At 36.0% G+C, this 25,339-nt stretch overlaps 1 protein-coding gene across 2 annotated transcripts in view; it reads left to right on the plus strand.

Annotated features, from left to right (window-relative positions):
* The window catches only part of LOC138814727 (spermatogenesis-associated protein 6), a 63,244-nt gene that overhangs the window by 23,465 nt on the left and 14,440 nt on the right, over positions 1–25,339 (plus strand). Inside the window, exons 4-6 of one of the 2 annotated variants that reach the window (XM_070003849.1) lie at positions 13,229–13,270; positions 14,320–14,444; positions 21,864–21,944. In XM_070003849.1, coding sequence (XP_069859950.1) covers positions 13,229–13,270; positions 14,320–14,444; positions 21,864–21,944 — 248 coding nt within the window. Of the gene's footprint in view, positions 1–13,228; positions 13,271–14,319; positions 14,445–19,660; positions 19,793–21,863; positions 21,945–25,339 lie in introns of those variants that run through there. The other variant, XM_070003850.1, reaches the window with a different exon arrangement.

Here is a 25,339-nt window from a genome sequence, read left to right on the forward strand (position 1 = left end):
AGTGCTTGTAGTTAGTGATTCCGTTTAAAAATGAATTTTTAAAGCTGTAAGTTTCTCTTTTCACTGATTATGCTGTATTTCATAAATATTGAGTCTTGTTTCCATTAATTTCTTTTTTTCTTTCCCCTTTTTTTCTTTCTTTCTTCCTGTGTCCTTCTATTTCCTTCCTTCCTTCTTCCTTCCCTTTCTCCTTCCCTCTCTTCCTCCCTCCCTCCCACCTGTCTGCCTGCCTGCCTTCCTTGTTTGTCAGTATCAGAGTTTGAACTCAGGGTTAGCTTTGCTCACTCGATAGCTTTCTACCACTTAAGCCACACATTCAGCTCAGCTTTTTTTTTTTTTTTTTTTTTTTTGATGGGTAGTTTCTGCCTGTGCTGGACTAGAACCTCAGCCTTTCACTTTTTCACATCTCAGCCTCCTGAGCAGTAAGGATTACAGACTTGAGTCACAGGCACCTGGTTTGTTGTCATTAATTTCAAGATGGCATTTTTTTCTTTTTTTAATGTTATTTCTTTGACCTTTGGATTACAAAATATGTATTTTATTTCCACACATTTGGGGGCTTCCTAGATTTCTTTCTAATGCCAATTCTGTTTCAATACTGTTGTGACATCAGAACATAATTTATAGAATTTCAGTTCTTTTAGATTTATTGATAATTATTTATATTCTACATTAAAGTCTGTGTTTGCAAATTGTCTAAGAATATATGACACAAAATGTACTTTTGTAACATTAGTGAGTTATTTCTTGTCAGTTTATAGTCATTTATCTCTTAATGACAGGGATACATCCTGAAGAACACAAGATAAATGTTTTCACATTATATGAACATCATAAAGCATGCTTACACAACCCTGTATGGTATAGCCTACCATACACCTAGGCTATAAGATAGCCTAGGCTTATAGCCTTCCAGGCTACACATTATTGCTCTGAATACTGTAGGCAACTGTGACACAATGTTAAGTACCTTAACATAGAAAACTCACAGTAAAAATAGTAGGGGATTGCGCCAAGCACTGTTGGCTCATGCCTATAACCCTAGCTACTCAAGAGGCTGAGATCTGAGGAGTGCAGTTCAAAGCCAACTCAGGCCAGAAACTCTGTGAGACTCATTTCCAATAAAGTTCTCAAAAAAACCCAAAAGTAGGGTTGTGGTTTAAGTGGTAGAGCTCTAGTCTTGAGCAAAAGCAGCTCAGGAACTGTACCCAAGGACTGGGACGTACACCCACCCCCCCCCCCCCCACACACACACGTACTAGGGGATTGGAATCTTTCATCTTAATTATAATCTAATATAACCAGTTTGTTTTTAGTTAAAATATTATTATATGGCATCTATATGTATCATTTATATCAGGGAAGCTGATAATATTCAAGTCTTTTCTAGTCTGACTTTATTTTTGAGTGAGGTTTATTTTATCAATCACTAGGAAATGGTTATCTACACTTATAACAATGATTATTCTTTTCCTTCTCCTTTTATATACGTCAAGTTTTGTATCATATTACATTCTGGGTAGCAATTTGTATCGCTAAGTCATTATTGAATTTAATCTTGATTATTCTGTAAAACTTCATTTGGCCTTTAAATATAGCCTTGGCCACTAGAAGGCTCAGAATAAATATTGCAGGGGGAAGGATTTGCTTGCAGGTAGTTCGCTTAGGAGCTTCAGGGAAATACATGTTAATATGTATGAAATATATTGTCAATTATATTTAAAGCTATAGTAGGGCAATTTATATAGAAGGCATTCTCTTGAAAAGATGTTTTAATACTTAATTTATCAAGATAAAATTAGACATGCGTAGACTATACCCTGAGCACCGTTTTTGGACAAGGAAGGCAATGAAAGTTTTCTACTTCATAAACTTTTCTATTAGCCTATTCATAACCTTTTTCTCTTCAGCTTTTCTTACTGAACATTTACAGACTTTTTCCACATGTACATACATACACATATACACATATTACACAAACTACCACAAGTTTACTCCCTGTTCATCTAGATAAACATGTGTCTTGGGTTTTCCACTATTTCTAGTCACTGCACAAATTTATCATCATATTCAGAAAGCCCATTTCTTACTAACACATGTAATGTGTAAACTAGCTTCTCTATTTGCCAGTACTTCAGTGTCTCATTACTTTAGTGTCTCATATCTTCTCTCTCTATATATATGGATATTTTGATAGCTAAAAGTTATTGCTATAGTTTGCCTGTTGAATGTCATGTGCTGGGGGTTTGGTCCCCATTGTGACACTATTAGAAGGAGGTGGAACCTTTTCAATCCTTAGGTCACTAGGCTGTGTGGCCTTGAAAGGGATTGTGGGACTTCTCATCCACTTTCTGGCTCATGAGATCACCACTGTTACATGCTACAAGCTTATGCCATACGTGCTGTCTTCACAAGAGGCCCAAAGAGCTGTGGCTGCCATCTTGAGTAGAACCTCAGAACTATGCGTCTTTTCCCTTTATGTCTTTAGAAGTTTAAGCTAACAAGTTGCTAATTGTTCTGCCAAAACAAAAGATATAAAAAGGATAATATGCAGGGCAGAAAGAGGTGAAGGGTGTTCCTGATTTTCTTTTTATCCCTCATGGTGTTATTTATTTTTTTATTTTGTCCTGTTAAAAATACTTTTCCTATTTTGTTCACAGCTGTATCTCTAGAGCATGTAACTGCACTTGGCACATAATAGGCCTTTGATATCTAAAGAGTTAAATAAAATATAAATGTATCATATAACTGCCTTTCATTACTATTTTCATGACTCTTGGAGCTATCCTGTTGAGAGGAACCTGTTTGTAGTGTTATAAGACTTTGATTAGGAACATACTTTGTGTTTGAGACTTTAAAATAGATAGGTATTCCGAACCCATTCCTTTAACATTTAGATAAAGAGGAGACACAATCATTATTTATGTAGCAGTAGATTAGTAGGTAGCCCAATAGGCTCCTTGCCTATAGGGAAAAGTGGCAGTTTCATTAGAGCCACTGATTTTTAGTTTTTATGAATTAATGCTTACCTGGTGTTTGGGATATTTAAAGTACTTTTAGGTGTGGATTTGAAGGTGAGAATAAGTCCTTCAAAGTCAATGAATGTGAGTATCTCTGACTCAATCTTCACAAGAACTTATAGGATTCAGGATTCATATTTTAAATCTACAAATACATTCTAACCAAGTTATTTTTTAAAATTTATGATACAAGCAATTTATTTTTAATTATGTTAGTGAACTTAAAAAATTGAAAATATATATTGTTCAACCAGAAATACCTCATACATTCCTTCAAATAACTAGAAATTTTTATGTAATACTTTGTACTTTGAATATATTCTTTAACATTATCAAAGACATATACATTTTAAATTTTAGTAGGTTCTCCTACATTGCTATAGCATTTTATACATCAAGTTTTTTGTTTTTGTTTTTGCTTTTTTTTTGCCAGTCGTGGGGCCTGAACTCTGGGTCTGGGCACTGCCCCTTAGCTCTTCTTGAGACACAGCACCACTTCTGGCTTTTTCTGCTTATGTGGTACTGAGGAATCGAACCCAGGGCCTCATGCATGCAAGGCAAGCACTCTACCACTGAGCCACCTTCCCAGCCCCACACCAAGTTATTTTATAAGCATGTAAATAGACATTTAGAGGAAATTATTATAGCAATTTTTCCTGCTGGTACAAAGGGTTAGCAATAGCTTGAGCCTGGGCACTGGTGGCTCACATTTGTAATCCTAGCTACTCAGAAGACTGAAATCTGAGGATCATGCCTTGAAGCCAGGCTGACTTGGAAAGCCTATTAGTTTGTCCAGTTAACCACCAAAAAAGCCAGAAGTAGAGCTGTGACTTAAAGTGGTAGAGCACTAGTCTTGAACAAAAAGAGTTCAGGGAAAGTGCTCAGGCCCAGAGTTCAAGCCCCATAACCACTACCACCACCACCATCACCACCACCAAAAAATACCCAACATTCTGGCCCTTTCTTTTAAGGTATTTCCTGAAGGTTTTTGATTTGGTATACTGTATACTAGTATTTCTGGAGTGTTGTAGTCTGTCTCTAGTTTGTAATTTACACTAAAAATTATCCATGTAAATGAGAGTTTTTATATAGGAAGGAAGATAATTGTCCCTAGTTATAAAGGGCAGCTTTGTTAAGATGAGATTAATTGCATTGTACAATCCAGTAAGGTGAAATTTGTATCAACTTAATCTTCAGTTTCCAGCAGCACTTGTTCTCAATAAAGCTTTTCCCTTAATAATTGAAGGCTTTCTCTCTGACGTTTTTTTTTATTGTGGTAAAATATAGGTAGCATAACATTTGCCATCTTAAATCATTTTAAGTATACACTTCACTAGTATTTAATACAGTGGTATTTAATACTGTGCAACAATTGACACCATAACTTTATAACTTTATAACTTTTCATCTGGTAGAACTGTAACTCTACACCCCTTAAATAATAACCTTATTTCTCCCTTCCTTATACCCCTGGCAACCACAATTCTGCTTTCTATCTCTATGATTCTGACATCGTGTCTCATATTGGTAGAATCATATGGTATTTGACCTTTTTTGACTGGTTTATTTTACAGAGCAGAATGTGAAGGACATTCTGAAGATTCATTTGTAACATATGTCAGACTTTTCTTCTTTTTAAAGAATGAATTATATTCCTTAGTGTATTTATAGCAGTTTTTGCCTATCTATTTGTCAGTGTTAATAAGGTTGCTTCTACCTTTTACCTATTACAGATAAATTGCTGTGAATATGGTGTGCAAACATCTGAGTGCCTCCTTTTGGCTCCTTTATGTATGTTCCCAGAAGCGGTATTGCCAGATCATATAGAAATTCTGTTTTTCATTTTTCAAGGCTATGTTGTAATGCATTTCTCTAGTTTCAGCTATATAGGAAGCAGAGGTAGGATCATGGTCCTGAGGCATCCTTAGTTCAAATCCTAGTACTATCACAATTTTTTCCCCCTTTTTCTTAGAAATTGCCATACTGTTTTCCATTGCAGCTTGCCATTTTACATTACCGTCAACTGCACACGTGACTATCTGGTCACCAGCCTTTGCTGTTTTTGGTTTTAAAATTTCATTAGTAAATATCCTAATGGATATGAGGGGTTATCTTATTTTTGTTTGACTCTTCATTCATTCCCCTAATCCTTAATGCAGTTGAGAATGTTTTTTTTTCTTTTTTACTACTTTATTGTTGTTTTAGAGGTGATATACAGGAGGGTTACCTTTATGTATGTCAAGTAATTAGTACATTTCCTTCCTGTTCCCCCATTCTCTTCCATTCCCTCCCTCCCATCTCGACCCTCTTGCTATATGGTCATTCTCAATGTCCAGTGTAGTCAGTGGGCTCTGCTGCTGCGGTTTTTCAACTGCTTTCCACAGTTTCTGTTCCCTTCCCCCATCTTCCCCAGATATGCACACATATACACTGTGCATTGGGTAAAGAATACAGATTCATCAGAAAATGAAAAGAGAAATTAAGAAAAGCTCCTTTGTTTCCTTATCCTTGGAGTTCAATTTTATATATACATTGTTTTATATACATATGAAGAGGTGTTTGGGTATTACAACTTGATGATTTTCTCTTAAGACTGTCCTCTTTTGTTCATACTGTATGTGATATCTAGAATTCTGAATAATCCCATTGTGTTTTATATCTAACTTCCACATATTGGGGAGAACATGTGCCATTTGTCTCTTTGATCTTGGCTTAACTTACCTGACATGATTTGATCCATCCATTTCCCTGTGAATGACATTATTTTACCCTTTCTAATGGCTATGTAAATTTTCATTGTACATAGATAGTATATTTTTCTCTATCCATTCAATTATTGTGGTGCATCTGGGCTGTATCCATATCTTGGCACTGTGAATTGAGTGGCAAGGAACATTGGTGGACAAGTGTCTTTTTCATATCCTGGTTCATGATGAGAATATTTTTTATGTGTTTATCAGAGATTTGAGTGTCTTCTTTTCAGAAATGTCTATCAAGTCCATTTTAAAATTGGACTCTTTTGTTTTTTCTTATGTTAGTTTTCTATACATTCTGAATATTAATCTCTTCAGATACATGTTTTGCAAATACTTCACTTTATCCTTTGTGTACTTTTTACTCTGTTGGTAATACCTTTTGGTGTAATTTTTTAAGCTTTATGCAGTCCAATTTTTCTAGATATTCCTTTGTTACCTCTACCTCTGATATCTTATCCAAGAAACCATTGTTAAATTCAAAGTCATATCAAACTTGTCCTATGTTTTCTTCTAAGATTTTGTACTTTTTGGTCTTACATTTAGAAATATACTGCTTACGGGGCTGGGAAGGTGGCTCAGTGGTAGAGTGCTTGCCTTGCATGCCTGAGGCCCTGGGTTCAATTCCTCAGCACCACATAAGCAAAAAGAAAAAAGCCGAAAGTGGCGCTGTGGCTCAAGTGGTAGAGCGCTAGCCTTGAGCTGAAGAGCTGAGGGACAGCGCCCAGGCCTAGAGTTCAGGCCCCACGACCGGACCCAAAAAAAAAAAAAAGAAAGAAAAAGAAAAGAAATATATACTGCTTACATTTAGAGCCCTGCTCAAATCCTGAGTCTGTATTTAGCTCCATGAACTGTCACTGGGTGATCTGCATAACTACACTCTACGTCAAGAAACAGAACACTGCTATAGCCACAAAGCCTCCCTTAGTCTATCTTGCAATCTACTTCCTCCCTGCTTTGCAAAATAGTTTTTACCCAAACAACTAGTTTTGTAGTTTACTTTGCCTCTTTTTGAATACTAAATAACTGGAATCATCTGTGTGCATTCTTTTTTTTTTTTTTTGGTCAGTCATGGGGCTTGAACTCTGGGCTTGGGCACTGTCTCTCAGCTCTTCAGCTCAAGGAGAGTGCTCTACCATTTGAGTCACAATATCACTTCCAGTTTTCTGGTGGTTTATTGGAGATAAGAGTCCTAGAGACTTTCTTTCCCGGGCTGGCTTTGAACCGAGATCCTCAGATCTCAGCCTCCTGAGTAGCTAGGATTACAGGCATGAGCCACCAGCGCCCGGCTATGTGTGCATTCTTTTTGTTCTGATTGTTTGCTCAGCTTTTTGAGAAATTAATTCATGTTGGAATTGTAATTTTTTCATGTTTTTGCTTTGTGGTATTGTATTTTGGAGATTATTTAAATTTAGTTATTCTATTATTTTCGGCAGGTCAATGATGGTTTAGAGATTTTGACCTTTTGCTATTTTGAATTATATTTGGCACATTTAGGATGAGCTTGTAGGATTCTGTATCTTAATAGAAATAACATGAGTAGATAATGTCAGGATGTTTTCCAACATTACCCCAAGAATATGTATTTTTATTATGTGGAAGTTCTGTTTTCCATAACCTACACCTGGCACAGCCAGAAGTTAAAATTTTAGTCATTATGATGGGTAAATAGTTGTTTTTTCTGACATTTTCTTAAAGACAAATGAGATATATACCTCTTTATATGTTGAACATGCTTTCTAGACTTTTTTCTCTTTAGTTGACAGTCTTATGCCCATTTTCTTTCTTCTTATAGCGCTGGGGTTTGAAAACACAGGGCCTCACATTTACTAGGCAAGTGCTATACCACTGAGCCATGCCTTACATCTGACCTTGAACTCAGGGCCTGGACCTTGTCCCTTAGCTTTTTTTTCCCCTCAAAACTATTTTTCTACCACTTGAGCCACAACTCCACTTCCAGTTCTTGGTGGCTAATTGAAGGTAAAAGTCTCATAGTCTTTTCTGCAAGTTGTCTTCCAACCACAATCTTTGTATCTCAGCTCCCTGATTAGCTAAGAGTGAGTCACTGGTGCTGGTAGGGATTTCTTTTCACTCATGTGCCTTCCTTTTGAAAAATGAAATCTGTGTCTGTGACCTGTCCATGCTGCTGTTTCTCAGGAGTCCATTCTTTTTATTGCTCTTTTATTGTATGGACAAACAACAATGCAGTCATCTTCCTATTGGTGATTTTTTTGTATTGTTAATGACTAAAACTACAGTGAATAGTCTTACCAATGTCTATTGATAGACTTATGTTCCCTGTTCCCCTCACATACTCTTAGGAGAATTCCTGGATCAAAGGGTAGGTGAATACAGTACTTAGTTTCAGTTGATGCTGTTCTGCAGTTTCCCCTAAATAACTCTGTCCTTTATAGTTATACCTGAGGATTATGCGTTGGATGAAAAAGTTGAACATTATATATTGGATGGAAGTTATATCAGAAGTTCCAGATCTACAGTTTCAACCAACTTCAGATCAAAATTGCATTTTAGAATTAATTACTTATATTTGAAACAGGCATAGATTCTTTTTCATGCTGTTATTCCCTAAAGAACAACTATTTACATGGTATTTACCTTGTATTGGTATTGAGAGTACTCTAGAGATGAAGTTTATATGTGGATGTATGTGGGATATCTGTAAAAACTGCAATTTTACATAAGGAACTTGAGTGTGGATATGGTATCATAGGGATTTATGGAACCAGGCCTCCAGGGATTCTAAAGGATGACTGTAATTGGACGCATAACAGCTTGTTCTTTTTCCAGATAGGCTCTATGCTTGCCAATTTATTTCCCTTTTTTAGCTTCCAGCAGTGCAACAGCTTCCATTGTGTCCATCCAATGTTAGACCTGAGCTGACTTGAAACTCAGTTTTTTATTGTTTGGTTCATACCTTTAGACAGACTCGGTTCACAATGAGGATGCTATATGCAGGCCTCTCCATTGTAGTAGACCCCACATCCACAGTTTGCTTCTAGGTCTGTGAGACATTGTACATTGGGTAAGATTTTTGAGTCTTTCAGATGCTTTTTCTAGAATTAGTAGATGTTCTTAAGGAACATGAACTCCAGCATCTGCCTCAACTATCCCTAGTTTTTTCCTGGATCTTAATTCCATAATTCTTCATTCTCTCTGTACAAGTAATTAAAAAGTTTCTCCAGATTTGCTTGGATTTCTCATTAGAATGTGTAATTGTCAATATAGAAACATAAATGTTTTCTCTATTATTAATTCTTCTGCCCTGATCCTTTCTTTGTACCTTTGTTCCCCTTCCTCCACCATTATGTCTGTTTAATTATTCTAATTTTCTCTTATTGGGCAGTTTTTATCATTCACATTACTTTTTTTTCAGTACACACGACCTTATAGGCAGAAACTCTACCACTTGAGTCAGGTTTTCAGCTCTCTTTTTCTTTAAAGAAGGGTTTTGTACTTTTTGTCCAAGGCCTGCCCCAGAACTCATTCTTCCTACCTATGTTTCCTACCTAACATTACAAATAAGAACTACAACAAGTAGCTTGTTTTTTAGGATGAGGTTTCACTAATTTTTGCCCAGTTTCCCCTTAAACCGCTATCTTCTTGATCACTGCCTCCATACTAGCTAGGGTTACAGACATGAGCCATGTTTCTTTTTATGTGTAAACTTGAATTTTTTATGTGTATGTTTCTTTTTATGTGTAAGCTTTGAATTGTTTTTCAAGACCAAGGATGTATCTTTGAGATGAAATTTTGATTATATTTAAGGAGGATAATTGCCATTTTTACTTTATTCTTCCTATTCAGACATGGAATCTATATTGATTTATTTAAACTTACATTCTTTCAATCTCATAAAATTCTGGGGTGTGTGTGTTTATATTTTTCATACTATTTAAACTATGTTTATTTCTAACTACTATGTTTCTTGTTGTTGTGGGGAATAAGATCCTCACATGATTTGTTTTCTCTTTTCATTTTTGTGATTGATGTATGGGACCATGACCAAAAGTACTGATTTCCTATCCAGTCATTTTACTGAACCTACTGATTTCCTATCCAGTCATTTTACTGAACCTTTATTTTGAACATTACATATTTTTCATGTGATTTAGATATGTTGAAATTTTTCTTTTCATTTTGATCATAAGATTAGCTTGTAACACTTCTGATTCTTGAAATTTAATGGTTTATTTCCTGATCATGGAGGTTAGGAGTCACATATAAAACTGAAATAGGGCTGGGTGCCAGTGGCTAGCTACTCAGGAGTCTGAGATCTTAGGATCATAGTTCAAAGCCATCCCAAACAGGAAAGTCGGTAAGATACCTATCTCCAATAAACCACCAGAAAACTGGAAGTGGCACTGTGGCCCAAGTGGTACAATGCTAGCCTTGAGCTGAAGAGCTTAGGGACAGCACCCAGGCCCAGAGTTCAAGCACCACAACTGACAAAAAAAGAAAAAGAAAAACTGATATGGTTGTTTAAAAAAGGTGCATTCTCTGTGTTGGTTCTGACCCTTGTGACTTTCTTTACAAATCTTATTTTTACTGTACATCAGATATTACATGAGAGCTGACATATAAGAGACTTTATTTTTTTGTCAGTTATGGGGCTTGAACACTGGGCCTGAATGCTGTCCCTCAGCTCTTCAGCTCAAGGCTAGCGCTCTACCACTTGAACCACTGTGCCACTTCGGTTTTTCTGAGTGGTTTATTGGAGATAAGAGTCTCATGGACTTTCCTGCCTGGGCTGGCTTTGAACTGTGAGCTTCAGATCTCAACCTCCTGAGTAGCTAAGATTACAGGCATGAGCCACCTGCGCCGGCACATATAGAGATTTTTAATAAGTGCCTATTCCTCAGTCAGAACTACAACTTGCTTCCTTGCTTTTTACTAGCTGATTTTTAGTTACTGCCAGACTCTTGTGACCTGGAAATTGGTGTCATCACAATTGCTTTTTTGGTCTTTTTATATCTTTGAGCACTTTCTGTCTAATTTCTAAAATTGGTATTCTGAACACATCATTCATTTTTTTATAGCAGATGTCCCCTTGTTTAAATTAAACTACTGCATTCCTGAAATGAAGGGACACTTTGCCTCACTGATTCACTGAAGGCTTAGTGGTGAGCATTACTTCACTTTATTTTAAAAGTCACCAAGTAGTTGTCCATCTTTATCTTTCTTCTATGTCTTAGAGGATGGGGTGTCCATATTCTGCCTACTTGTGCTCTTTATGCACCTCAGAACTATGCCCATGATGTACCACAGATTCTTTAGTGTCCCTTATTGCTACTTGTTTATAGCATGCCAGATGTTCGATGTTCTATTGTAGAAATACTGTTTTCATCACTGCCCCTACCACTATTGTAAAGGGAAGCTTCCACATCTTCCCTTTATTTTATAAATCACTGCTTTCTAGTTCCAATAGAGTTGTTAGTGAAAATAGCTTAGGATTTGGACGCAGTTATACCTTATTTCACCAAGTTATCATTTTTGGGTAACATTACCCTTTAGACTACGTTTCTTATCTGTAAAGTAAAGGCTAGGAATGTTTTGAGGATTTGTGTGAAGCTCATAGAAGCTCAATCCCAACTGCAGATGATACAGTTAAATGGTAGTAAGTAATGCATATCCTTTAAAAAAAACACTTTCTCCTTTTAGTCATGGTTTTCCACTAACCAAGGTTGCAAAATAAGCACCAAGAAAATACAGTGTAATATGTATGGAAAACTTAAGACATTGAGCTTATCCTAAGATTATGTTTAATTCACTTAATTTCTTCAGTCATACAACTGAGCTGTCTTAGCTGCTTATACTTAATTTGATTTAATGGAAGCTCAGGTATTTTCTTTTTTTTTAAATAAGTTTTTATTGTGAAAATACCGTACAGAGGGGTTACAGTTACATGAGTAAGGTAATGAGTACATTTCCTATCAAGTATTGTTGCCTCCTCCTTTGTTTTTTCCCTACCATCCCTTCCTTCCCCACCTCCCCAGCTACTTGTACATCTCATTGTTACAATGGGTCCACCTTTATCCCATTAAAGCATTTTGTTTTTTCCCTTCCCCTCCTCAATATAGAAAAATGTATATACAAGATGCAGGGCACCGGAATCAAATACAGTGAAAACAGGGGTTATACTGTGGGGCAGGAACATACCAAAGAAACAAAAAAAATATCACATAGTACATTATTAATACATTAAAAACAATAGCAAGAAAGACAAAACCATTTGTGTCCCTATATTGGGGTTCATTTCACTTAACATCATCTTATCTGGTCATATGTACATAGCTTTTGACCTTTTCTACTTGTTAAGGCTAGTGTTCTACCACTTGAGCCACAGCTCTGCTTCCAGCCTTTTGGCAGTTAATTGAAGATGGGAGTTTCATGGACTTTCCTTCCCAGGCTTTGAACCACAATCTTCATGTCTATCTCAGTCTCCTGAGTATTAGGATTAAAGGCAGGAGACACTTGTACCCAGCATGCAGCTTGGTTTTTTTTAAATATTAAGTAGTATTTCTATATTGATGGATGTGATTTGAAAATATTTAGTTTAGGAATTTATGTTTACTAAATAGATGGTCATTTTCCTTTCCTGTAAAGTCCTTAATCAGATTTTAATATTAAAATTTTCTTCTGTTGCTGCTTCTATTTCCTGTTATTTTTCAGGGTTTTTTATTCCTAATTATCAATTTCCCTGTATACTCAGTTGGTTTTGATTGAAAGACAAATTCAGAGTAGATCGAAGTCGTATGTGTGAAGTCATGTTTTCCTTCAGATGGGTTTGTCATTGTTTTAGCAGGTTGCTAGGGGACATTGGGAATTTTGAATTACCTAAATTCAAACAGAATTTGAGATATCTAAATTTGGGGCTTAATTTACAAATGGTTATCTATTGTTTTATTTTACCCTTTATTCTTAGGATTTATTATCAGTGAACCAAAACTATAACCTAGTCAGTTCATTAGTCTATTGACATTTATATCCAGATATCCCTTCCTTATCTTCCCAAGGCCAGAAAACCTCAGTTTTTACATGGGTTTTAGAAAATAGAGAGGGCATAATTTATGTTTATTTTTATACCTTTATTACAAAATATTTCAAATTGTTATTTTAAAATATTTATATATTATAAAATATAAATTAAAATGTATTACTAATAATGTGACATTAATAACATAATATATGATGACATGATATATTAATATATTATACATGATAATATATGTATTAGTAATGTATGATATATTATGTTTTATGAAACATTTGTATTATACCCAGCAGTACTTACCACTTTGATTAGGAAATAGGCATAATATATATTTATAGAAATATGTAATTGCTAAGGTACAGCCATGCACATAGATAATACACAGTGATTTGACTTTTAAAGTAACATTGTTATTTGTCATTAATTTTTCTTTCACTTTTCAGATGACACAGCAGTATTTGAGTTGATACAGCTAGTTCCACCAGGTACTGTATTACATGTTGATAAAGTAACAGACCTGGGATATCACTTTAAGAGGGAGCAAGTTTAGACCATTTTTAAGCATGAATTAGAAAAATGTTCTTCATCATCAATCAAATGGCAGTAGACCAAAATAATATATACTAAATGATTGACATAAATGACATTTGAACATATCTTTCTTGAACACATTGAATTAATAGTAGTAGTTGAAAGTGGAAAATAACCTGTTACCATTTTCAGATATTTGTGACAGCCATAAAATGGTTTTCAGTTTTTGAAATTTTTCTTAAACGATATATTTTTATTGATAAAGCAGGTAATGACCTATTTTTGAGTGGAGTGGGAGTGGAGACAACAGAACTTCTTACTTATGTGGTAAACACCTCAGATTTCGGTAGGAGGGAGTTAGGTCATTAAAATATAGTGGGTGGCTTTATTTCCACTCATTTTTGTGATTATAGAAAAAAATTTGCCCTAATCAAATCCTTATTTTATGTGACAGTTGGAAACTTATTATTTACTAAATGCTAACAACTGGACCATGTGAATATTATGTGTCTTTATAATTCAGTTAGCCACATATTTTAGAAAATAACTTTTTTTATTTGAAAATATCTCTATTTTTAACACATGATTTTACATTTATTTTATTAGTGACAGGAAAAATGAGAGATAGAAAAAGCATAAGGATGGGAATTAGATGGGAATTTAGATATGTAAATGTTTATATCTTTACAAATGTCTTTATTTTTTAAAAAGTTATTTTTTCCCTTGGAACTCATAGTATTTACTAAGTTTCCATGAGTATCCTCATTCTCTAAATGCAGGGGACAGGTAGAGTGACTAATATGTAGCATACATGTGAAAATGAAAATGTGTTATCATATTAAATATATACATATTTTAATTTTCCTTTCATAGAAGATAAACATGCTCCTGAAGCAGGTTTTCAAATAAGGCATCAGGCAATATATATACATTATACTTGGTGATTTTGTTTCTAAATAGAACATTTTGTTATAATTTGAATCATAGGATATCTTTCTTATAGTGGGTGAAACACTGTCTACCTATGATGAAAATACGCGAGATTTTATGTTCCCGGGTCCAAACCAAATATCTGGACACCATGATTCAAATCGCCAGGTGACCATGAGGAGGATTTCTGGCCTAAGAGTAAGTATTAACTGTCTTCATTCAGCATTAGGTACAGAGTCACTGTCATAACAACCAGATATAGCCTTCAACATCATCAATTTGACAAACTCAGTACAAGTTTAACTTGTTTAAAACTTAAATGTAATGAAATGTAATGAAAAATACTTAACAATTTTCATGGATTGTGTCCAAAACTAACAAGTATTACATTGACTTTGGTCTTTTCTCTTGGTTAATATCAGTTATACAGTGAGGTGGGATTTCATTTTTACATCACACATGTTTGCACTCTACTACACTCCAATACTTATTCCATTTTTATAGTTGCATTGTCTCATACTTGTTGTCTCTTTTCTCCTCTCCATCTCTATCCCAACTACTTTTCTTTTCTCTATGTATATAAGAATTGACCACCAAACATTTGAATGATAGTCTCAATAGGTTTAGAAAATCCAACTTAGAGCAGACATCAGATTTTATTTTATATCCCTAAGATTGATCAACAAAATTAAATAAACTTGATATTAGAAGTATAAAATAAAGGAAATTTTGTTGTATTGGTATGCTATGCAAATTATAAGAATCAAAATTCAGATTTTTTGTTAACAGTTTTATAGCAGATGGTCTAGATATTCTCTTTGGTATACTAGAAGTTTTTATGTTTTTAAAAATAGTATTGTCTTTTGGTTGTTGCTTTGCTTTTTGCTTTGTGCTAGGCTTGAACCTAGGACCTGGGTGCTATTTCTGAGGGGTTTTTGTTTTGCTCAAGGCTATCAGTCTACCCTTTGGACCACAGCTCTACTTCTAGATTTTTGATAGTTAATTGGAGGTGAGAATCTCATGGACTTTCCTGCCTAGATTGGCTTCAAACTGTAATCCAAGCCTCCTGAAGATTACAGGAGTGAGTCATTGGTGCACGTCTGATAGTATTGTTAATAATAATGAAACATGAAAATGTTTGGAGTGCCAGTTAATACGAAATAGGATAGATAAATTGGAAAATATTTATAGAACAGACATATATAGCAAGGTACAGTGGCTCAAGCCACTTGGGAGGTGGAGATTGGGAAAGCTGAGGTTCAAGGCCAGCCTAGTCATAAAAATACATGAGACTCCATCTTACTCAAAGGCACAGGGGAAGCACAATGGCTGGGTACCCTTACCTGTCATCCCCAGCCATACTGGGAAGCACATATAGTAGAATCTTAGCCCAGGCCTGCTTGGGCATAAAGTTGGGCATAAAGTGAGACCTACCTTGAAATATAACCAGTTACAAACAAGACTGGAAGTGTTGCTCAAGTGATAGAGTGCCTAACTAGCAAGTGAGAGGCTCTTAGGTAAGTCCCCTGTACTGTCAAAAAAACCCCAAAAACCCAACATATAACACACACACACACACACACACACACACACACACACACACACACACACACACACACACACACACACACACACACACACACACACACACACACACACACACACACACACACACACACACACACACACACACACACACACACACTTTCATATACCTAAATTAAGAGCTGTGTTAAGGGACAGTTCATTCTCCTACCTTTTCCTACCTCTTCTTTCAACTTCTGTGTGCCCATTTTTTTAAACAAAACTCATCATCCCTGAAAGTTAATCTTCACTGAGGAAAGCTGAGAGAAGCCCATGCTATTTCAGAGAAGGAAAAGTAAATGTTGACTAGCTTGAACTTATTTGGACAAACATTTTTTTAAACTAACTATATAAATCTTAGAATAATGTGAATAAGGAGCAAGAACCAATGTAGTAGATGAAAGAATTTCACCTATAGGTCTAGATTTATGATAGTATCTGCTCAAAGAAATAGCAACTTCACCTCATCAAAAGCATAAAAAAGTTGACTAATTAGTAATTCTCTGAAATGTTTTCTCCTTTGGAATATTTTTGGCATACATTAGCCAGCTTTGGTACTATAAATTTCTTCAAAGATTATTTCGAGGTCCATATGGTAACCCAGAATGAAAAATGAATCAAATTTTAAATGTATGATCACTTAAAATGCTATATTATACTGAGATGCAATGTAAACTCAAGCATGGACTTTTGTATATATTTGGAAGATATTGGATTATTAAGGCCAAACTTATATGAAAAAATTTTGACTTGTAATAATGGTACTATGAAGATTTCCTGCACATTCAACAAGTATACAACTGGATAAAATTGTTAAAAACAATTTAAGGGCACTAAATATTGACCATCAAGTAGGACAAGACAAATGGAGTTTTCATGCTTGAAAAATTGCTAAAGTGCAAGGTAAACTTGGCAGGAATTTGTGGCTTTCTTGCCTGAGGTGCTTGCTCAGGCAAGCAACCTGTACCCTATTTGCTCAGTGACGAGTATAGCTTCATCTGCCTGTGGCTGGGCACAAACCCAGCAGCTTTACTTCCAGAGGGGTTAGACTCTCACTTTTAGGCAATGGGGTATATTGTATGGTTTGGCAGGTAAACCTGGCATATTCAGCTGGAAGCAGATGAAGAAACCCCACAGCTTTGCTAGGTCACTTTCAGTACTAATTGGGGTGAACAGCACACCTGCCAGGAAGTTGATGGGAGATCCTGGAGGCAGGACGCAGTAAGGATTTAGATAAGCTCTCCACCCCTTTCTGGCTGCCCAGGAAACTCCATGCTCAGGGGAGACAGTCAGATCCCAGCAAATAAATGAAATCCCAGGGAAACTGACTGTAGCTTTGAATGTAATCCCTACCCCACACACAGAATATGTGGAACTCTTAACAGTCCATTAGATCACTTCTTAGCTATGCATATACACATGTACCCCTAGAAAGAATCAAAGAATAATAAAGATGTGGAACATTTGTAAACTGAATAGAAAAATGGCAGATTAAATTCAGCCATATCAATACTTACATTTGCATATAAGTGGGAAATATTCTAGTAACTAGTCTGTGGTCCAGCAGACAAAAATGCAGTCTTCAGAATTTTTGTGATTCTGAGTTATCAGCTGTGAGTCCTAGGCTGTACTGAGCCCACCTCTGTGTCAGGGGTTCAGAGTATATCAGGGATCAATTCCTGGCACTATCATGAATTTACTGAGTAATATTGGGCAAGGCATGGTAACTGTCGATTATCACAGGATTCTTGGGTAATTAATGTTACCTTGTATGTAGTTATAGCAGTACCTGACTCATAAAGAAGATCATAAACCTGTGGATGTCATGGTGGTAGTGGTGATGGGATGGTGGGAATAATAATGATAGGTCTCCCTACACTGAAAAGTCCATAAAAGCAGAATTTGTTGCCTTCTCACTTTTGGATCTTAATCCTTAGCATAATACTTAGCAAGGAGCAGTACTTAATAAATACCTCCTAGTTAAACTGAATGAATGATATGCATCTTACTGTAGAATTCATAGAGGAACTGACATTTAAGGTGATAATTCGTTTATGTATCAATTTGGCTAGAACATGGGCACAATTGTTTGACTAAATATTAGTCTAAATGTTACTATAAAGCTCTTTGGTAGATTTGATTAAGATTTATAATCAGTTGGCTTTAAATACAGCATTATTTGTGGCAATGTGAATGGGCTTCTTATCAGATGACCTGAAGAGCAAAAACAATGCTTCTGTGAATAAGGAGGGATTATACTCCAGGAGGATAACAGAAATCCTGTTTCTGATTTGCCAACCTGCCCTACACATTTCACACTCAATATTGCTATCAACTTTTTCACAGTTTCTGCCTTTCTATCCTTCCCTTATGAATTTCAGATTTGCCATCTCCCACAACTGTGTGAAGTAATTAATTAAAACAAAAATTGATGCATGTATGCATATAGTCCTATTAGTTGTATTTCTTTGGAGATGTAACTAGTTTCTGAAAGGTTAGTAAAAATAATGCTAGCATATTGAGTACTTATATGTGACCAGCAATGTATGGGGAAGGTTAAGATGATACCATAGTTTGATAGAAATCATATTCAATGTAGCTATGTACTTAATCATGGCATTTTGGTAGGTGATGGACTGCATACACACTGGTGGCGAGGCCATATATAAGTGTAAAAAGGCCATACAGTCCAGGTTTGTAAACACACACACACACACACACACACACACACACACACACACACATTTACACTATAATGGAATCACATAATGGCTCATTTCTTGAGACATATCATTTGTTTCCATCATTAAAAGACATATGCCTACATGTCCAGAAATTCTTTGATATCTATCTCTTCCAAGAACAAAACTAGTTTCATTCCTGTTAGTCATGGCAGATAAATGTAACATAATAGATCAATAGTAGTGGACTTTTGAAACCAGGTTGTTGAAAATATTGGCACCTCCCTTTCTTAGTGTCTCTTACATCCCTTTTTTCAGCAGAAACCAGCTTTCTGTGTGAGGACACTGAAGAACTCTCTGGAGAGGGCAGAAGCTGGAAGGACTTTGTTAGGATGTTTGTTAAACCTTGAAAATCCTTGAAGAAACTGTCAGATATCCATTTGTGGAAAAGTGAGGTGGAGGTTATTGGAAGCTAGCCAGAAAGGGAATCTTTGCTGTGTAATGGCAGCAAGTATAACATCACAGTCACCTGCAAGAATGTGGAAGCAGTAAATAGAGGCTTTCAAACAGTGCTAAAGAAGTTGTCTGTAACCTTGTGCTGCTTATAGAACAGAAAGAGGTAAAGGATCTTAGTATTTCACATGATTCCTAGTTTTTCTTGCTGGCAGACATTGCTGAAATTAAGAAATAACTGCTGAGAAAATCACATTCTAGTCCACTTGCAGAAAACTTTGGTCTGATGAAGCTGAAGCTGCAACTGTAAAATTCTTCATTAAAACTTCATATTGCTTGGAAAATGTGGGTTTGCTACTGGGCATTATCTCTCAGGACTCTCAGAAGAATCCTACCGAGAAAGGTGTGCCCCAGTATAGATTAGATTGTGGCTTTGCTTTAATGGAGGGAACCCAACAAAGCTCACCATGCCTCCAAAAATGTTTTAGAGATAGTTTTTTCTGAAATGAAGAGAGGCATCACAAAATAAAAAGACCTTTGAATCCCGATATTCTATTGACAGGAACCAAGCTCAGAACCCTGGACAGCTCCTGTTGATCTATAATCACAATTCAAAAGAATTATGATTAGAGGATGGAAGAAGACTCCACACCATCAAGCCAAAAACCATGGATAGTTCTGAGAATAATAGGACCAAGCTCTAGTTAAGGAATGTCCAACATTTCTCTGGATTTCAGAATTTTTATAGACCAAGTGATTCCCGGTTATTTCCATTCCTCCCTGGTAAACAGGAATGCCTGTTGTGATTGTTCTTTGCTTGCCGCAAAGGTAACTTTTCTTTGATATAAATAGAAGCTGTACTGGCCCACATACCCCAAAAGCCTATCTATGTTAGGATTTGGTTTACATGTAAACATTGTAGAATTCAATCTGCCAATGTTTTCTTTCTTTCTTTCTTCACAATTCCTTTTGTTGGATGAGTGAGGGAAGCCAATCTATGCTACGACTTGGTTTACATGTAGACATTGTGGAATTCAATCTGCCAATATTTTTTTTCTTTCTTTCTTCACAATTCCTTTTATTTGATGGCTGAGGGCAAGTATGTTTTGCATGGAAGAGGAATTTGAGTAAATTGTTGCCAGAGGGCAGACTTTAAACGTTAACCTTATACATGAATACTTTGGAAATGCTCCTTTAGAAAGGCAGCCCAGCTCCAGTGTCCTGGAGTGTGATCTGTGCTTACCTGCCACAGGACAGAATGTCATAGATTTAACAGTACAGGACTCCTGAGACTTTATCACTGTAGCTTCTTTCATGTTTTGCCTTGAGGCTCACATTGGGAAACTTGTCACCATGTCATGAAGACACTCGAAAGTCCTATGGAGAGGCATTTATGATGAGTAGGTAAGTCTTTTTGGAAAAAGTAAGAAGGGACTTGAGGTCTCTGGCCAGCTGCAGTGGGGATGAACCTTCTTGAGAAGGAGGATGTCAAGCCCCAGTCACGCCTTCAGTTGACCAAATTATGCCTCGACTAAAATCTTGTGAAAAATTCTAAGCTAGAAATCCATAGCTCAACCTCTGTTAGATTGCTGGACCATAGAAACTCTCTGGGATAATAAATGTTTGCTAGTGTTTTATTTTTTTCTTTATTTCCTTGTACTGGGATTTTGAACTCAGAGCTTTACACTTAGTAAGCAAGCACTTTACCATTTGAGCCACATCTCAGCCTTTAGACTTTATTTTTCAGACAGGGTATTGCACTTTTTGTCCACAGGCAGCCTCTGACAGCAGTCCTCCTCCCTGTATCTCCCGTGTAGCTGAAATTACAAACATGAACCACTAGACCTGGCTTCTTTTCTGATATATGATCTTTCTCTTTTTCACCTGAGTTAGCTTTGATAGACAGTCTTTCTGCCTCCACCTTCCAAGAAGCTGGAATTACAAGCATAAACCACCATGCCCATTCTTTTAACTGATATTTTAAACTGCTAGATATGGAGTAATATGTTAGTTGTAGTAATAGATGTCTAACAATCAGGCATAGTAAATATTAATAAAACATATGTTTGCAGAAAACTATTTCAGCCCTTATGCAAATCCTATAATGGATAAAACATCTTAAACGTTAAACTTACTCACAGGCTAGATTTGTAGGGTTGGGTTGTTAGTCATGTCTGACTTCTGCTGTGGTAGAACAGAAGCTATGGGCAGGGAGTATTGGTTGGCATTAATAGATTTGAATGTGAAAATGTGAATTATACTACAGGGTGTACTATTTAAAAACTGCATACACAGGAGGCCTGAGGAGTTATGTTTGTGAGACTATACATATTTCATGTTTATAGTAATGCAGTATGGTCAATGTGTCTATGTATGTATGTATCTATCATCTATCTAGTGAAATGTCTTTATGAAGCTAATTAACATATTCCTTTCTTTTGAAAAAAATAAGTTTTAAACTCAGGAAATTATACTTAATAGGCAGGAGTTACCACTTGAGCCACAACCCACCCTCTCTCTTTCTCTCTCTCTCTCTCTCTTTCCCTCTCTCTCTCTCTCTCTCTCTCTCTTTCTCTCTCTCTCTCTCTCTCTCTCTCTCTCTCTCTCTCTCTCACACACACACACACACACATACACACATACATACACACACACTTTATTTTTTTTGGTCAAATAGTTAAATAGTTCTAACAGTTAAAAAAGTTGAGGATTGTACTGTAGATTAACAGTCTTCAGTTTGTTTGAATGTAATCAACAATGAAACTATTTCCTGCTAAGATTTAGCTTTACTATTTTGACTTTATCTCTAATAAAAAGTTCAAGCTAAGAGATGATTACCTTAGGCAGTAATTGCCTCTTTTAAAATTGAAATGTCTAATCCTGTCTTTTTAAATTCCAGGGAATTGCTCCAAAGCTGGAATTTTCTACAACTTCAGTTATTACTGAATGTCTGATAAGTTCAAGGAAGTGCCGCACTCAGGTTAAAATTATTTAAAATATTTAATAATTTTACTTGTTCATATCTGTGGCTGTTTGGCAGGCTTTATTCTTTTGTGCTGGCTGCAGTTCTTTTTACTTTTTTGTTCAGTCTTCAGGTAACACCACTAACCAAAATATTTACGTTTGGTTATACCTAAATAAATGTGAGATGAAATGATAGAGGATGCCATGATGTTTTTTTTGTCATGTTTGTTTATATGAATTTACTTTTTTATACAAAGGAACCAGGCTTCCAGAAAGATGTGATCAAGTAGTTTCATTGAAAATGATTTAAGGCTTCTGTACCTCTTATGGAAGTTACAGGTTACCACAGAAAGTTTCAAAGGATGCCTTTTAGCAGCTGTGACACAAGTTCCCAGTCTGAGAGGCTAGTTATAAATGTTTTCTTGTGTGTATATGATTTCTTAAGAGACTGTTGCTTAGTTTGGTCACCATATTGGTCCTATACAATCAAAGGAAGTTTGGACATTCAGCCTAAATACCTTCTGTGTTTCTGAAAATTACCTTTAATAAGCTATCTGGATCTACTGTTCTTTTCTAATTTCTTGCTAATTTCCAAGGTGGTCTTGTGATAGACACATTACCTTATCTATAGGTAATTTAATAATGGCCTGGCATCATTTACAAGCAGGTACATCAAGACCAGGTAACAATGACCTGTCTGTGATGAAGAGCCAGTGATCTATACAGCCCATACCCATCCTGTAAGCAATAACTTAACTTACTATGTTATTAGTTTTTCAAGTAATTTTACTGAGGATGTTATTGAGACAAACTAAGAAAGGTAAAATGTCATTATAGAATTACTGAAGGAACATTCTCATTTTGTTTAGAAAGATACCTAGTGTTTCAAAGCCAGAGTCTAGTTATTTATCTTTTAAAAATAGCTGTAAGAAATCTGACAAGATGCTTCCCAAATCCAGAGACCATTTACAACTTGCTTTTTAAAAAAAAATTTAATTTTGTTGTCAAAGTGATGTACAGAGAGGTTACAGTAAGGTAGTGAGTACATTTCTTGTTGAACTTGTTACCCTCTCCCTCTTTAAAAACACAACTTGGGCTTAGATTCTGACTTTTCTTCATTATTTGTAAGTCATTGTACAGAGTTGTCATTTAATAAAACAGTTTCCACTGAAAAAAAATTTTTTTTTTGTCAGTCGTGGGGCCTGAACTCTGGGCCTCGGCATCGTCCTTCAGCTCTTCAGCTCAAGGCTAGTGCTCTACCACTTGAGCCACAGTGCCACTTCCAGCTTTTTCTGCTTATGTGGTACTGAGGAATCGAGCCCAGGGCCTCATGCATGCAAGGCATGCACATTACCACTGAGCTACCTTCCCAGCCCTCCAGTGAAACTTTTAGCCAGACTATTGCTTTCTTTCTGACTAGAAGTTTCCCTATGTGTCATTTGATCCTTACTGAATATGGATGTGAGGGAACAGTTTTGCTATCAAACAATACTTAAGAAAATATGCTTTATAGCTGGGGATGCAGCTTAGTGGTAGAGCATTTGTCTAGCCTGCATGAGGCTTGGGGTTCAATAACCAACACACCACAAAACAAAAGAAAAAAATGTAGAAAATATGTATTATAAACAGAGAGACCTGAAACTTATAAGTTGTGAAAATTAGAGAATATATGTGATGTACCCATGTATAACACAGAATTCATGGATTTACAGCTTAAAATTTTGAGCCTATTTTTAAAACTAAGGCTATTTTAAAAAATCATAATACTTGGAGATATAAAATATAACAATTAAAATAAAAGGTAAGAGTGGGTGGGTGCTGGTCACATATGCCTGTAATACTAGCTGCTAGGAGTCTGAGATCTGAGGATTATGGTTCACAGCCAGATCAGGCAGAAAGTCCATGAGACTCAACTCCAATTAACTACCAAAAAGTCAGAAGTGGATCTGTCTCAACTGGTAGCGTGCTAGACTTGAGCACAAAAGTTCAAGGACAGTGCCCAGTCCCTGAATCCAAGCCCAGCATCAAAAAATATAAATAAATATATATATATGCTAAAAAAAATACTGCCTAGTAGAAACAACAGAGTATTTCACTTTTACACTAAAATTCTGAATGTTAATAGTCATTTATTTCATTAAGAATGTGAAAACCCATTTTTTCAAGTTTATATTAGTCACAATTAAAATTTCATAGATGTAAAGCAGCATTTTCAAACAATACAGCTTTTGATTTAGAGGAGTAAAGTATATTTCATAAAATTATAAAATCCTTATTCTCTTGTACTTTAGTTTCAGAATGTTTCATGACCCATTTAATGGACTGACAAGCATAATTTGGGGGAAAAGTACTTTTTCTTATTTAGTTACCTGCTGAAAAGTGAAATTATTAAAATTAAAAGATTGATGCCATCTTAATATGCTCACTCTTGACTTTAGTTTGTTATAATCCTCACTGATTTAGTGGCTTAAGACAGTAACACTGGATCTACTGGGGATGGTTTTTTGGTCTGGATTGGGGGTTAAAGCTGAGTGCTTTAGGGTGACTTCATGCCTGGCATTTGGCAGACATTTTTATTAGAACAAGACCTATGGTTTCTGATTATCTTTATTTCATCTGGGGCTTCCTAAGAGAAACTATCCTAGATGTGGCTAGAGGAAGTCATTTTGTGACCAGTGTAAAGGCGGCTATTTTATGTTTCATTAGCTTGCCATTTGTAGCAGATAATACGCAGTTTATAACTTCCTGTAGTAGTATAGAACAGTAAAAACCCTTAATAAAGAAGATAGAATTGGTTGCTTACGGTTTAGTCAGAGATAGGTGTGTAAGAAGGAACTTTAAACATTGCTGAAATGATTATTTCAGCCTGGACACTAAAAGCCTATGAAGGACGAGGGGAAAGAAACATAAGGACTAAGGTGGTAGCAAAAGTAATAAATTCCATGAAAATAAAAGTAGGCAAAGAATTTGAAGTTTTGATGAGGAAGAGATTTTCCTCCCAGTGAAGGAGACTATGGGTCTGATAGTGATGAATTCTAAAATACAGTAGAAATCAAGAATTCCAGCTAAGGGTCTTGGAAAGATTCATTGCTTGAGTATTTTGGCAGCCTCAAAGATCCTTCCTAGTGCTAGAATTTCCTCCTTCTGTGAGTCACTGCCTTCTGTGACACCCCCAAGTGATGTCACAGAGGTGGGTGAAGCTATAGAGGAAGGTCCGTAGGTCCTGAGGCTATTGGACATTCGGACAAGGCCCAGGAAGGATCACATCAAAGATGGCAGAAGAAAGAAAGAAAGATGGATGAAACAGTTTGGTTCCCACCGGGGCTGCAGGGAGCCACTAGACCTGCCTTCATTCCTGTATGTTGAATCTTCTCCCTTCAATTCATGTTTGGTTTTTGTTTCGATTTTTTT

The sequence above is a fragment of the Dipodomys merriami genome, unplaced genomic scaffold (genome assembly GCF_024711535.1).
Source record: "Dipodomys merriami isolate MVZ:Mamm:240054 unplaced genomic scaffold, mDipMer1.0.p SCAF_604, whole genome shotgun sequence".
Lineage (NCBI taxonomy): Eukaryota > Metazoa > Chordata > Mammalia > Rodentia > Heteromyidae > Dipodomys > Dipodomys merriami.